Source organism: Vigna radiata, chromosome 4 (assembly GCF_000741045.1).
Source record: "Vigna radiata var. radiata cultivar VC1973A chromosome 4, Vradiata_ver6, whole genome shotgun sequence".
Classification (NCBI taxonomy): Eukaryota; Viridiplantae; Streptophyta; class Magnoliopsida; order Fabales; family Fabaceae; genus Vigna; species Vigna radiata.
Window position 1 is genome coordinate 10,673,119 of NC_028354.1, and position 14,524 is coordinate 10,687,642.

At 32.8% G+C, this 14,524-nt stretch overlaps 1 protein-coding gene and 1 pseudogene across 1 annotated transcript; one reads left to right on the top strand and one right to left on the bottom strand.

Moving 5' to 3' along the window:
- The first annotated feature begins 8,403 nt into the window (after positions 1-8,403).
- Positions 8,404-13,370, top strand: LOC106758345 (annotated as a pseudogene).
- On the bottom strand, positions 9,776-10,628 carry LOC106758887 (protein PXR1-like). Its single transcript, XM_014641889.2, has one exon. It carries the CDS (start codon positions 10,576-10,578, stop codon positions 10,000-10,002), a length of 579 nt encoding a protein of 192 aa, XP_014497375.1. The 5' UTR covers positions 10,579-10,628; the 3' UTR covers positions 9,776-9,999.
- Positions 13,371-14,524: the final 1,154 nt, after the last annotated feature.

Here is a 14,524-nt window from a genome sequence, read left to right on the forward strand (position 1 = left end):
TAAGCTGATCTTTGTCACATATTTCAAATATGAACAACTCATTGAATATTGACTAAGTAAACATTATGCCATTAACGTTTTAAATGTATGTGAGAAAAAGGATTAAAGAGAAACTAAGTATCAAGCCTAGAGATTAAAATTGAATTTAAGTTTGTATCTTATTTTTGAAAAAATAAATTTAAATAAAATGTTGTATTCGGAAAAGCGATACTAGAGGATTTACTAAAGCAATGCAATAGTAAAATTTGAATTCAAAATATAGGAAATGCTAAATTATTATTTTTCTTTTCCCTAAAGTTCTAAAATTGAGAATAATCCATGGGTCAAATGAAGGTAAATGCTTATTGAAGGCTTTTGTTGTCTTGAAGCGAATAGTACCCCATACTCTAAAACTTAGTGCAATATATATCTATATGGCAACATAATATTTAATTAAAATATTGTTCCACAATTTTAAATTCCAAAATATTTTAAGTGATTAGTCATGACATTCTGAATTGTATATGTGAGCTATACAGTGTAAAAGGATTTATATTGTGATATAATTATAAATCACCATAAGTTTGTTTATTTATTAAAAGCAACAGAAACTAAATTTTGTAGTTGGAAATATCTAGCATGAGGTGGATAGGCATGAGACTTTCACACAAGCTAATGCAATCCAACTTTCTAAGGCTTATCCATTCACAATAAGATGAATGGCAACCACAAATTTCAGATATTCCATTGTGACACATCTACAATGATTTATTAGATAACAAGTATTTTTCAAACAAATTAAATAGTTTTTTCTTTAAGCTAAAAATAACTAATACAGAAGATAAATAAAAATTTTAAAATAGTTACATAAGAGTGTTTTATTACTTTTTTTTTTAGTTTAAGGAGAAATTTATTTTTTATAAGTTTAGATTTGTATATCTTAAAATAAAATATTTTGAACTTTATTATGTATGTTTCGTTGAAGAAATAGACTTGAAAAGCGTGGAAAATGATGAAAAAAAAAAGTGAAAAGACTTCGTTTGGATAAAGAAAAATAAATTGAAAAGTGAAATGGTATAAAAAAATATTAAATACATTTTTTATCATCTAAATAATATAAAAAATTATGTTTACTTTCTAAACTAAATTATAAAATATTTATATTTTATTTTTAAAAATAATGCATGAAATTATATTATAATTTGCTGTAAAACTCTACATGTTATATAATACTTCACGTCTTATTTATTGGAAAAGTTGATTTATATAACTTTCATATTATACACTGAATAAATATTTTATAATATAATTTAGGAACAAAATATAATTTTTTATAATAAATTGAAAATGGAAAAATGTATTTAACAAAAAAAATTGTGAGCGATTGATTGATATAATAAATTTATAAAATTTGTAAAATTTTATATTTATAAAATGATAAAACTATTCTCATTATTACAAATTTATTTTAGTCAAATATTAAATTAAAATATTAATTTTAATTTTATTAATATTATCACTTTTAACATCCAAATTTAACTTCATCAAAATATAATAAAAGAAAACTTATTCTAATTCTTTTAACTTTCAAATAAAATTATGAAATTAACTACTACAACTAAAAGGAAAATGTTTAAAAGTAAAACATTAAGAAATCCCAAGTTCTCCTTGACACCTCACAGTTTTATTATTCAACTGGAATATCTATAATAGTATTTGTTCTCGTATAAGGTAAGTCATACAATTGTCATAACACTCAACAAAAAATAAGGGTGAGTTACCAAATAAAAACATCTATCTAGAAAGTATAACAATATCCAACATATATCAAACCAATACAATCAACAGATCACAACAATCGGATTAGCTCAACCACATGTCACACCCAAAAAGTATCAATACTAACTAGTTAGAGCCCATGTGTCATCCTATCGTACCTTACTGTACATAACCTGTTCACAAAAACAGGAAGGTTCATTTGAGTTACTCTCCACCGCAACTTCAAACCTATCTTTTCTACTCCTCCAAGACTTATGAGTAAAGAAGATGACATACCTCCTAGTCATGGTCAAACGCTTTCAAGAAGAGTTGAAGTCATATGTGGAAGATGAATCTAGACTCAATCTCTTGGACCATCTTAGGCCATCATGAAGCATTTAGAGTAAGAATAATTTTGGACCAAGTAGTCTAAGATTTGTTTGGGCTTTGTGTTATGGACCTGGTAGTGTAGGATTTAATTTAGGCCTTGTATTTTGGGTCAAGTAGAATAGGATTTTGACTACCCTAGTCAACAAAGGGCCAAGGCTCAATGTTGACCAAGGTGGACTTCCACACATGAGTTGACCAAGGGTTGACATTTTTAGATAGCTTGGTGGAAGAATGAGAGTGGGTGACCTTGACAAGTGTCACCCTCATTTTTTGAGAGTTTTTCTTCATAGTTAATGACCACATGTCACTTTAGGAATGAAGAGTACTTTTCATAGGTAGTGACCACACATCATCCTCTCATTTGAGAGGATTTTCGTCACTTGTCTCCTTCCTATTGGAGAGGATTTCTCTTTGCTCTTCAAGCTAGCTAGCCAAGGTGACTCTTTTAGATTAAAGTTTATGTGCATTTTCAGACACCTTAGCCTATAATAGAGGTGTCTCTTCGTCATACAACTACCTTTGAAATAAAGTAAAGTTATGCTACCATTTTTGTGCCATAATACTCTTGTAAGATCACCTTAGGCTAGAACAACCAAAGTAGCCTCTTCTAATCACCTTCCTCTAAGAGTTGGCTCAACCTCTCTTAGAGAATCATCAAACATCACCTCCATCACCATAAAACATCACAAAACCATGAGCTTAGCTCTCATTTCCACCAACTTCCGCAAACACTCACCATTCACCCACCTCCACGGCTTTCTTTCTAGTTTTGGTTCAACCTAGTTAGGAGATTCCATAAAAAAGCACCACTACTTTCACAAAGGACCTATCTCTTCTACCACCTCTCAAAAGCAAACTGCAGGCATACAATTGGATGATATAGAATTTGGGCAACAAGTTCACAATTTTGTGGTGAAGTGTAATAAAGTAAAGTTATGCTACAATTTTTGTGCCATAATACTCTTGTAAGGTCATCTTAGGCTAGAGCAACCAAAGTAGCCTCCTCTAGCCACCTTCCTCTAAGAGTTGGCTCAACCTCTACTAAAGAATCATCAAACATCACAAAACCATGAGCTTAGCTCTCATTTCCACCAACTTTCGCAAACACTCACCATTCACCCACCTCCTGTAACATCCCAATAATTATAATATTAAACTATAATATAGTTATTACATTCTTGATATGATAGAATAGTCATAGAAATGAGGAATAAAATTTTTCCTCAATATACAAACCATCACTCAAATTTTAAACTTAATACAATACAAACTTAAAACGATTAAAACAAGGATCTCGTTCGTAAGAGCTAAACACTAGTCGATCCTCCATCTAATGCCTGTTCCACCGGCATCTCACCACTTTTTGCTCACACCAACCGAATGATCATCGCCGAGAGAAAACACACAACACAACAGTAACCACCAAACAACAGATAAAGCAAGGGTGAGCTATTGCAACAAAATAACATGATATATTTAAATTAATAACATAATTTCTAACTTATAAGTCAAATCTCTTAATAATACAATAAACACACGATGGTCATCATAAACTCAACCCATCCAAATAATTGTATGAATATCAAACTCTTAGTAGGTTTTACACTTGCAATGGTACTTTACTCAGATACATCATATCCTACTCTGTCCCCCAAAGTGGATCGATCTTCGGATATGGATGCACCTACTTGCTAGCTCAATTATCTTATCCTACTTTGTCCCCTAAACTGGATCTTCAGATATAAATTCAACCACTGAAGCTACATCCTTCCTCCATTGTCCAACTTCTCAAGATCGATCTTCGGTAAGGATTTCCCACTCTCCACCAAACTCTTACTATGTTCAAATACATAAATTTCACATCCAACATAATATAATACATTCAACACAAATTTCATATCCATTTTACAAAATATAATCTGTTTAATAAGAATTTAGTTAAAACATATCGAGTAGACTTCCAGGAAAGAGAGGTGCGTCATAATGGATAACTTAAGTACCAGGTCTTTCCTAGCCAAAGTGTTCCTCAACGTGTTATTAACAAATTTCTTATTCACAGATTCAAAATAACAACATATAATATTATCACAGAAATTCAAATAGTTGTACAACAAGCACATAGGTTTTTCATTAACAGTAATTGCACAGAATTTCAAGACATGAATAATTACACAAAAATATTTTATCATAATATAAAAGCTTAGAAAGGTTAGCTCCCCTTACCTCTATTTCAGACTCAATCTCTTGCTCAGAATTTGTTCCTCCGAAAACCCTCCAAAACCTCTACTCTTTTAAAATTTTCTTCCTGACTCTTTCTTCTCTATAGTTTTTTTTCAAGATTTCTCACTTGATTCTTCCTCTCCCCTCCCATGACTATTTATAGTCCAAAAATTTTACTATTTAAATTATTTTTTTTAATATTATTTATTATTTTAATATTATTTTATTAATATTTTAATCCTAACTTGCAAAACCACTTGTAAATCTTATCCTTCCTTAATCATGCAACTGAGAGATTCTTATCCTCTCATTATTTTCTTTATTTATTTATTTATTTATTTTTACTATTCACTTTTTTTTAACAAAACCTTCTAAAATAGGTTTTCAAAATTTTGAACACCTCCTTCTGAAATTACTATAATTCTTTACCATAAATTAAATTTTTTTTTTCTAATCATAATTTTCTATTCAATTATATTTTCTATACATTAAAATTAATAATAATAATAATAATAATACTAATAAAATTTACTACTATTCATTAAAATGGATATTTTTCATGATTTTTACGTTCTCTCCACCTTTAAAATTTTCGTCCTCGAAAATTGCCCTAACCAAACAGATGAGGGTAAGAGTTCTTCATTTCTTCCTCTAATTCCCAAGTCATCTCTTGGGTCTTCTCATTCCACAATACCTTAACAGTGTGAATATCCTTTCCTCTTGGTTGTTTGGACTGAACATCTAGAATCTGCAAATGTCTTGCATCTAGCGATAGATCTTCTTTGACTTGTACGTCATCCACTTCGAGCACATGATCGAGACTCGACACGTATTGAGAGACATGAAATACATTGTGAAAGTTTGCCAGTTGAGGAGGTAACACAATCTCATATGTTACTGGTCCAATTCTCCTGATAACTTGAAATGGACCAAGAAACTTTGGAGAAAACTTCTTGGATTTGATAGCTCTTCCTACTCCAGTCATTTGAGAAACTCGCAGAAACACGTGACTTCCCACCTCGAACTCAAGAGGTCTTCTCCTATGATCAGCATAAGACTTCTGTCTACACTATGATGTTTTCATCCTTTCCTGTATTTATTTTACCTTTTCTGTGGTTTGCTAAATTAATTCTGGTCCTAAAATCATTGCTTCTCCCTCTTGGTACCAACATAGGGGTGTCTTACATCTCCTACCAATGCTTCGAATGGTGCCATGCCAATGCTTGCATGATAGTTATTATTGTAAGTGAATTCAATTAGCGATAAAACCTCATCACAAACACCCAAGTGGTCTAAGACACATGTTCTCAATAGATCTTCTAAGGATTGGATCATCCTCTCAGACTATCCATCAGTTTGTGGATGATACGTAGAACTCATTTGTAACTTGCTGCCCAACTCACGTTGTAGAGACTGCTAGAATTTTGATGTAAATCGTGATCCCTATTTGATACTATGGTCGACGGTATTCCATGTAGTCTCACTATTTCTTTTATATACAGCTGAGCAAGCTTCACCATAGGCATCCTCAAATTTATCGCTAAGAAGTGAGCACTCTCTATCAACCTATCTATCACAACCCAGATAGCATCATGACCATTTCCCGTCCGTGGTAAATGGGTTACGAAATCCATGGCGATATTGTCCCATTTCCACTCCGGTATTTCTAATGGTTGCAACATACCTCCTGGTCGTTGATGTTCCACTTTATCCTTTTGATAGATCAAGCATGCTGATACAAATTGCGCCACATCTCTCTTCATTTCGGACCACCAGAAAGACTCCTTGAGATCTCGATACATTTTGGTCATACCAGGATGCATGCTAAGGTGACTCTGATGTCCTTCCTCAAGAATCAACTTTTTCAGCTCAACGTCATCTGGATTACAGACTCTGCCTCTAAACCTCAAAATACCATCAGCTCCTAACATAAATTCTCTACCCTGATCCGTACCCAACAAACCCATCATCTTCTGTAGCTCAACATCTAATAATTATTTTTCTCTAACCAAACCCAACAAATCACTTGATATTACTAAGTTACTGCACCTGATGGAATATGACTTCAACTCAACATACAACTTCATATCTCTGAATTTCTCAATCAACTCTAACTCACTTACCATCATAGCAGATATATGGATCGTCTTTCTACTAGAGCATCTGCCACTACGTTAACCTTACCTGGATGGTATAAAAGTTCAAACTCATAATCCTTCAAAAACTCCATCCACCTTCTCTGCCTCATGTTTAATTCCTTTTGATCAAAAAGATATTTCGAACTCTTATGATCACTGAATACTTGGAATTGCGCGTCATATAGGTAGTGTCTCCAAATCTTTTAAAGAAAATATGACTATTGCTAACTCCAAATCATGAGTGGGGTAGTTCTTCTCATGATTCTTAAGTTGTCTCAAAGCATAAGCTACCGCTCTCTTTTCTTGCATCAGTACACAACCCAGTCCTTGATAAGAAGCATCACAGTACACTTCGAAAGGTCTACTTGTGTCAGGGATTACTAACACTGGAGCACTTGTCAACCTCTGCTTTAGCTCCTGAAACTAGCTTCACATTGGTTTGTCCAAGTAAACGGCTGATCTTTCCGAGTTAGCTGCGTCAGCGGTGACACAATTTTGGAGAATCAGCAGAATATAATATGTTTAATAACAATTTAGTACCAGGTCTTTCCTAGCCAGGATAGAGAGGTGTGTCACAATGGACAACTTAAGTACTAGGTCTTTCCTAGTCAAAGTGTTACTCAACATGTTATTAACAAATTTCTTATTCACAGATTCAAAACAACGACATATAATATTATCACATGAATTCAAATAGTTATACAAGAAGCACATAGGTTTTTCATTAACAATAATTGCACATAATTTCAAGACATGAATAGTTACACAAAAATATTTTATCATAATATAAAAACTTAGAAAGGTTAGCTTCCCTTACCTATATTTCAGATTCAATCTCTTGCTCAGAATTTGTTCCTCCGAAAACCCTCCAAAACCTCTACTCTTCTAAAATTTTCTTCCTAATTCTTTCTTTTCTATATTTTTTTTAATATTTCTCACTTGATTCTTCCTCTCTCTATGCATAATAAGCTCCCCTTCATGGCTACTTATAGTCCAAAAATTTTACTATTTAAATTATTTTTTTAATATTATTTATTATTTTAATATTATTTTATTAATATTTTAATCACAACTTGCAAAATCACTTGTAAATCTTATCCTTCCTTAATCATGCAACTCAGAGATTCTTATCCTCTCATTATTTTTTTTCTTTTATTTATTTATTTATTTTATTTTTTTTACTATTCAATTTTTTTTAACAAAACCTTTTAAAATAGGTTCTCAAAGTTTTGAACACCTCCTTCTGAAATTTCTATAATTCTCTACCATAAATTTAATTTTTTTTCTAATCATAATTTTCTATTCAATTATATTTTCTATACATTAAAATTATTATTACTAATAATAATACTAATAAAATTTATTACTATTCATTAAAATGGATATTTTCATGATTTTTACATCCACAACTTTCTTTCTAGTTTTGGTCCAACCTAGTTAGGAGATTGCCATAAAAAAAACCCCACTACAACAAATGACCTATCTCTTCTACCACCTCTCAAAAGCAAACTGCAGGCATACAATTGGATGATATAGAATTTGGGCAACAAGTTCACAGTTTTGTGGTGAAGTGTAATAAAGTAAAGTTATGCTACCATTTTTGTGTCATAATACTCTTGTAAGGTCACCTTAGGCTAGAGCAACCAAAGTAGTTTCCTCTAACCACCTTCTTCTAAGAGTTGGCTCAATCTCTCTTAAAGAATCATCAAACATCACCTCCATCACCATAAAAACATCACAAAAGCATGAGTTTAGCTCTCATTTCCACCAACTTCCACAAACACTCACCATTCACCTACCTCCACGGCTTTCTTTCAAGTTTTGGTCCAACCTACCATAAAAAACTCGACTACTTTCACAAAGGACGTATTTCTTCTACCGCCTCTCAAAAGCAAATTGCAAACATACACTTGGATGATATAGAATTTGGGCAACAAGTTCACATGATATAGAATTTGGGCTACAAGTTCACAGTTTTGTGGTTGAGTGTAATTTTGTGTGGAATGTGTTTGTGGCTAATTTTGTGCTTGATTTCCACTCCAAGCATGACCGTGTTGCTGAAGTGAGGAAGCTTTTTTATGAAATGCCAGAGGTGGATGGTATCTCTTACAATGTGATCATCACTTGTTGTGCATGGAATGAAAGAGTGGAGGAATCGCTTGAACTTTTCAGGGAATTACAGTTTACAAGATTTGACCGGCGGCAATTCCCATTTGCAACCTTTTTTAGCATTGTCGCAAATGCTTTAAACCTGGAAATGGGTAGGCAAATTCATTCCCAGACTATTGTAACAGATGCCATTTCCGAAATTCTGGTTGGGAATTCTTTGGTTGACATGTATGCTAAATGTGACAAATTTGGGGAAGCAAAAAGGATTTTTGTTGATCTGGCTCATCAAAGTTCACTTCCATGGATAGCCCTGATCTCAGGTTATGTTCAGAAAGGGCTCCATGAAGATGGCCTAAAGCTATTTGTTGAGATGCAAAGACCCAAAATACGTGCTGACTCAGCCACTTACGCCAGTATCTTAAGAGCTTGCGCAAATCTAGCTTCACATATAATCAGGTCTGGATGCATTTCAAATGTATTTTCTGGAAGTGCACTGGTTACATGTATGCAAAATGTGGATCCATAAAAGAAGCACTTCACATGTTTCAAGAGATGCCTACGAGGAACTGTGTTTCCTGGAATGCACTGATTTTAGCTTATGCACAAAATGGAGACGGTGGCCATGCTATTAGATCATTTGAACAAACGGTTCATTCAGGTCTGCAACCAAATTCTGTCAGCTTCCTTAGCATTTTGTGTGCCTGCAGCCATTATGGTCTAGTTGAAGAAGGATTACAATACTTCAACTCCATGACCCAAAAAAGAGCATTACGAATCAATGGTTGATATGGTATGTCGCAGTGGGCGATTTGATGAGGCTGAGATATTGATGGCTCGGATGCTGTTTGAACCAGATGAGGTAATGTGGACATCGATTCTCAACTCATGCAGGATCCATAAGAATCAAGAGATGGGAAAGAGAGCAGCAGATCAAGTATTCAATATGAAGATCCTTAGAGATGCTGCTCCATATGTTAGCCTGTCCAATATTTATGCAGCAGCTGGTGAATGGGAGAATGTAATCTCCAAGATTGTAAACCGGGAAATCACAGTCAGGGATTCAAGTAGATTCCATCATTTCAGAAATGGATCTTGCTCCTGTAAGGACTACTGGTAATTTGCCTTTGTTTCATCAACAAATTCATCAATTTTACTTACAAAGAAAAACTTTGGGATTCCAATAGAATAAAAACAAAAACTTTGCATTCATAATTCATCACACCTCAATTTTTGTGAGCTTCTTAGACCATTCCGAATGAATCCTTAAGAGCATAAAAACAGATGACAATGAAAAATACTATAATACTTTAGACTACGGATTAATTCAAATTTCAATCCTAACTATTTTCCACCAAAAAGCAATATATTAAAACTGAGTTGAAAACAATAAAACAAATACAGATATTTATTTTTTGAACAATTCATCAGGAACAACTTTAAGCTGCTTCCGGTTTTTCGATTTGGCAATCTTCTTCAAGGTGTTAGGATTGGTAATCTTCTGGAACTTGGTTCCAGATTTGAGAATATTCTCCTGCTTCTTCTTCTCCCTTTCCTCTCTCTTCTTCCGCTTCTCCACCTTGTTCAACCGAATCTCCTCCTTCAGCTCCATCATCCTCTCTTTGTACGCCTTCTTAATCATCTTCTCTCTTTCTCTCTGCTCGAAAGTAGTCCCTTTCCGGCTCACCTGCGTCGCCGAAGCCCTCTTCTGCCGCACCTGTTTCCACTTCCGACCGGATACCTTCCCGGCAATCACGCCGTCGTAGCTCGGCTGACCATATACAGGCTTGTCTGGATTCTCCGACGACGTTAGCGCTGATCGCTTCGCCGGAGGCGGGACGGCCTCGTCGGTGTCCATGAGAGAAACACCATATTTTCCGGTGATGATGTCTTCGGTTTGTGTTTGGTACTGCTGCTCCCTCTTGCGCTTGTAGGTTTTGCCGCCGAAACCCTCATCAAGGCAACGAAAATCGATTGTGCACGCCATGAGCGGGGTTTACGAAACCCTGGATTTTAGGGTTTATATTGTCCTTGGCTTTCTCCTTACGATTTATACTATAGTTCATTAATAGTTAAAAGGTTAAGATAAAGTAAAAAAAAAAAAAAAGTTAATTCAAATAATAAATGAACATGTTAACACCAATTTTTTACACCATTTTGACATTGCATACATGTTAAAATGTGATCCGACGATTTTAAATTAAAAAAAAAAAATTGAGATAAGAACATGTTTGGAAGAGAAAGACCAAAGTTTTTTTTTTAATTTAAAATCGTCTAATTACATTTTGACACATGTGCAGTGTCAAAATGGTATCAAAAAATTGATGTTAAAATATCATTTTTCACTGAACAATTTGATGGAGATGTAAATTAACTGATATTGCTTAATTTATCTTTTAATATAAATTATCCGTGACTATTGATAAAAAAAAAAAAGAACATTTTGATAACTACTTTTTTATGTTAATTTTACTTTAATTAGTGTATATTATACTAACAATTATTTAATTATTTTGATTTTGTTATTATTACTTTTTAATTGATTAGTTATTCTTTACTACAAATTTTATGTATGATAAAATTATCAAAAATAATTTATTCTACAATTATTTTTGTGAAGTATGAGAAAATGTAATATAAAATGGTGCACACGTGGCCGTATGGGATAGGCTGAACAAAATTAGTAAAGTAAAATAAACTTAGCATTCTAAGTTCATTCATTTTCTTAACAGCAGCCACCTCTTTCTACGTTTTCTTCTTCTCTGCTTTATCACCCCTCCATCCCAACTCAAAGTCTAACCATTGGTTTCTTGATTTAAAGCTATCTAGACCTTCAAGACTTCAAGATCAACACTTCCAACCGGTCGTTTTCTCTTTTCCGCGACTAGTAAGTGAAACACCTTTTCTAGGTCACTTAGGGTTGGAAATGTACAACTAAATTTGTTGCATGCAACTAGTTGCGTGTTTCCCCTATAATTTTTAGCTTCAATCTCGTGCTAATAGTCATTTTCCATCACCAAATGGTGATTTCTAAGTACTTGTAGAATTTCTTAAGGTGTGAGGTCTTGTTAGTTGTCCTGTGAACTTGACTGTTGGAATCAAAGGTAAGGGAAGCTGGAATTTCATTCTTATTTCAGTGGATTTTGATTGTGCATGAAATTGTTTTCTGTTTAAAACCATTGAATGATGTTTGTGAGAACTTTGTTATGCATGTTGCTATAATTAGAGTTTGAATTGGGGTTTTAATGGAAAAAGGTGTATCTGTTTTGTTGAAAAGAAGTATGATCTTGGAGGATGTGGGTAATTGAATATTGATTGAGGTTTTGCACATGGTTTTTAGGTCTAGGAAATCTGTTATATGTAGTAGAAGTTGAAATTTTGCTGGTTGGGGTTAATTTTTAAAAAGAAATTTAAGGAACTGAGGTAGGCATATTTAGAAATTGGTATCCCAGGTGGTTTTGGTCATTCAAGACCATTTAGATAAGTCAATTGTGACTTGTTAGAAGCTTTAAAAGTGGTAAAAACAGTGTCTAACTGGTAGAATTAGATTTGGGTATATAAATTGATGGAATTGAAGAATTTAAGTGTAGATTCCAGTTTAGGATGTATTAGAATTGATGATACCAGTTTAAATCATCATATAGATGAAGTTAAGAGTCTTAGAAATTCCTAGAAGTGCCTAAAACAAAATGAGAGTGGGTGAGTTATGCAAAATCTACAGAAAATTCGTGAAGTTCACTATAGATGCCACGCCTGGGCGCCCCAAAAGGGGGTTGGGCGTCCTTTTCTGCTGTTCACACTTTAAATATGATGCCTGGGCGCCCTTTTCTGCTGTTGTTTTTGTTTTTGATAGTTTGTGGGGTTCCAAATGTCCGTTTTGGACATTCTTTAGGTCGTTTTGGGGGTTTTTGACCCTTCCGGAGCCATTGGTGAGGGTCTCCAAGTTGTTTGAATTACTTAAGTATTGGTAATTGAAGGTTATAAAGAAACTTGTGTTAACAAGTGATGTTTCAGTGAAAGTATGTAATCTTTGAGTATGTATGAGTTGTTTTTATGACATGAGTAAGGAGTGTCTTATATGTGAACATGTATATAGCTTGTGTGGTTAGGAAAGAATACGATTGTGAATTTTGGTTCAAATGTATGTGAATTGGGAAAGGAATAAAACATGATTTTTTAGTGTGTTGATGATGGTAATTATAGAATCTCTCGGTGAGATTCTTAGTGTTTAGAATGAATGTAGAGGCTTCCATATGGGGGGTTATCCCTAACACTCTAACGGTCTTTCATTCTCACTTAGAGAGGATTGACGCGTGTGGTGAGAGTAGTGGGAGGTCCTAGGGTAGGCGCTATCACTGGAGGTCTATTCCGTGGTAACGGATTAACCTTGTGTGTAGTCGGGTGAAACCCCTCAGCAATGACTTTGCAAAGCAGTAGAGGCCACCATAAGTGCACAACTCGCCCCAGCTCTACATCCATTCTAAATCCGGACGAGTCTAGAGATCATAATATGATAGAATGTTTGCTTTGGTTAACTGTATGAAAATGATTTCTATGTTAATGATGACTTGCAAACTCGTATATGTGAATGATCTTGGACATGTTAGAATGGTTTTGAATTAATGTGTTTGTTTATAGAAACCTTGCTTACCCTTACATTTGTGTGTTGTATGTGTTTGCCTTCTTCCTTGCGATGATCATCCAATCCTTTGGATGTGAGCAGTAGCTGATAATGTGCCCTAGAGCAAGCACTGGAGACTGAAGGAGACCAGCTTCTAGTTCTTAGGATTCTTCTTAACTGACTTAGCTATTTTGAAATACATCCTTTGTAAGTAAAGTTTTAAAATTATAGTCAATTTTGGATGACTGTAAACTTATAACTTTATCTTCATTCTTAAACTGTTCTATCATATTATAATGTTTAATCATTCAAAATTATATTAACATATAATTTTTGGGATGTCACAATTTTTTGTGAAAATATATTTTAAAAATTTAATAACATTTTTATTTTAGTAATTATTTAAAAAGTATTTTTTATTCTTTTATTATTATAAACTAAAGATAGACAAACATAAATATATTTCACTAGTTATTATCATAAAATAAAGATAGAGACATAAATATATTCCACTAGTTATTTTTAATGAAAATTGATGGAAAAGCTTAAATAAAATAATCTTCAAAAGAGGAAAAAAAATTATTTTACCTTCTCATAATAAAAATCTAAAACAAATATCTACAATATTTCAAAAATTATGTGTTTTTCCCTTTACAATAGTGATTCCAAACATTATTAATTAGAGCTTAATGATTTGTTAATTATTATTATTATTATTATTATTATAGAAGTAAATAAAAAATGTATTTAGAAAATTTTATTATAAGTATGAAAAATGATACTTTAAAAAAGAAACTAGAAGAAAAATTGGTTACAACATTTAATCAATTCAAAACAGAGAATGGTCTTCAATCAAGTGTTTTCATGGCTTTAAATACATTAAACTGTATCTTTTTATCACCTATCTCCATAGCAACTCATCTTGCATGTACATCTATCTCGATTTATGTTGCTATTATGAAATATCTTCTAAAGATAATAATTATTGAACTAATTTTTTCATCATCCTTCATAACCACATTTTATTTTTGTCATTTGACTCATCAAATTTTTTTTTATAAATACAGAAATTCACTTTTTTAATAACTACTTTACTATAAAAAGGTGAGTTGTCAAGTAACTCTTTTAATTAGATTTTCAACTTATTTAAGTCTCTTATAATTATAAATCATTTTAGCATGTAACAAATCATTTTTTTTTGTCAAATAATTAGGCTTTCAACTTATTTTAAGTCTCTTATAATTCTAAAAAAAAAAAATTGAAAGAAACATACAAAATTTAGCATGAGCCATTTTTTAAATCAATTTTTTTC

Coding starts and splice junctions, on each gene's coding strand:
- LOC106758887 (XM_014641889.2), bottom strand. CDS start 10,578: ATGGCGTGCACAATCGATTTTCGTTGCCTTGATGAGGGTTTCGGCGGC.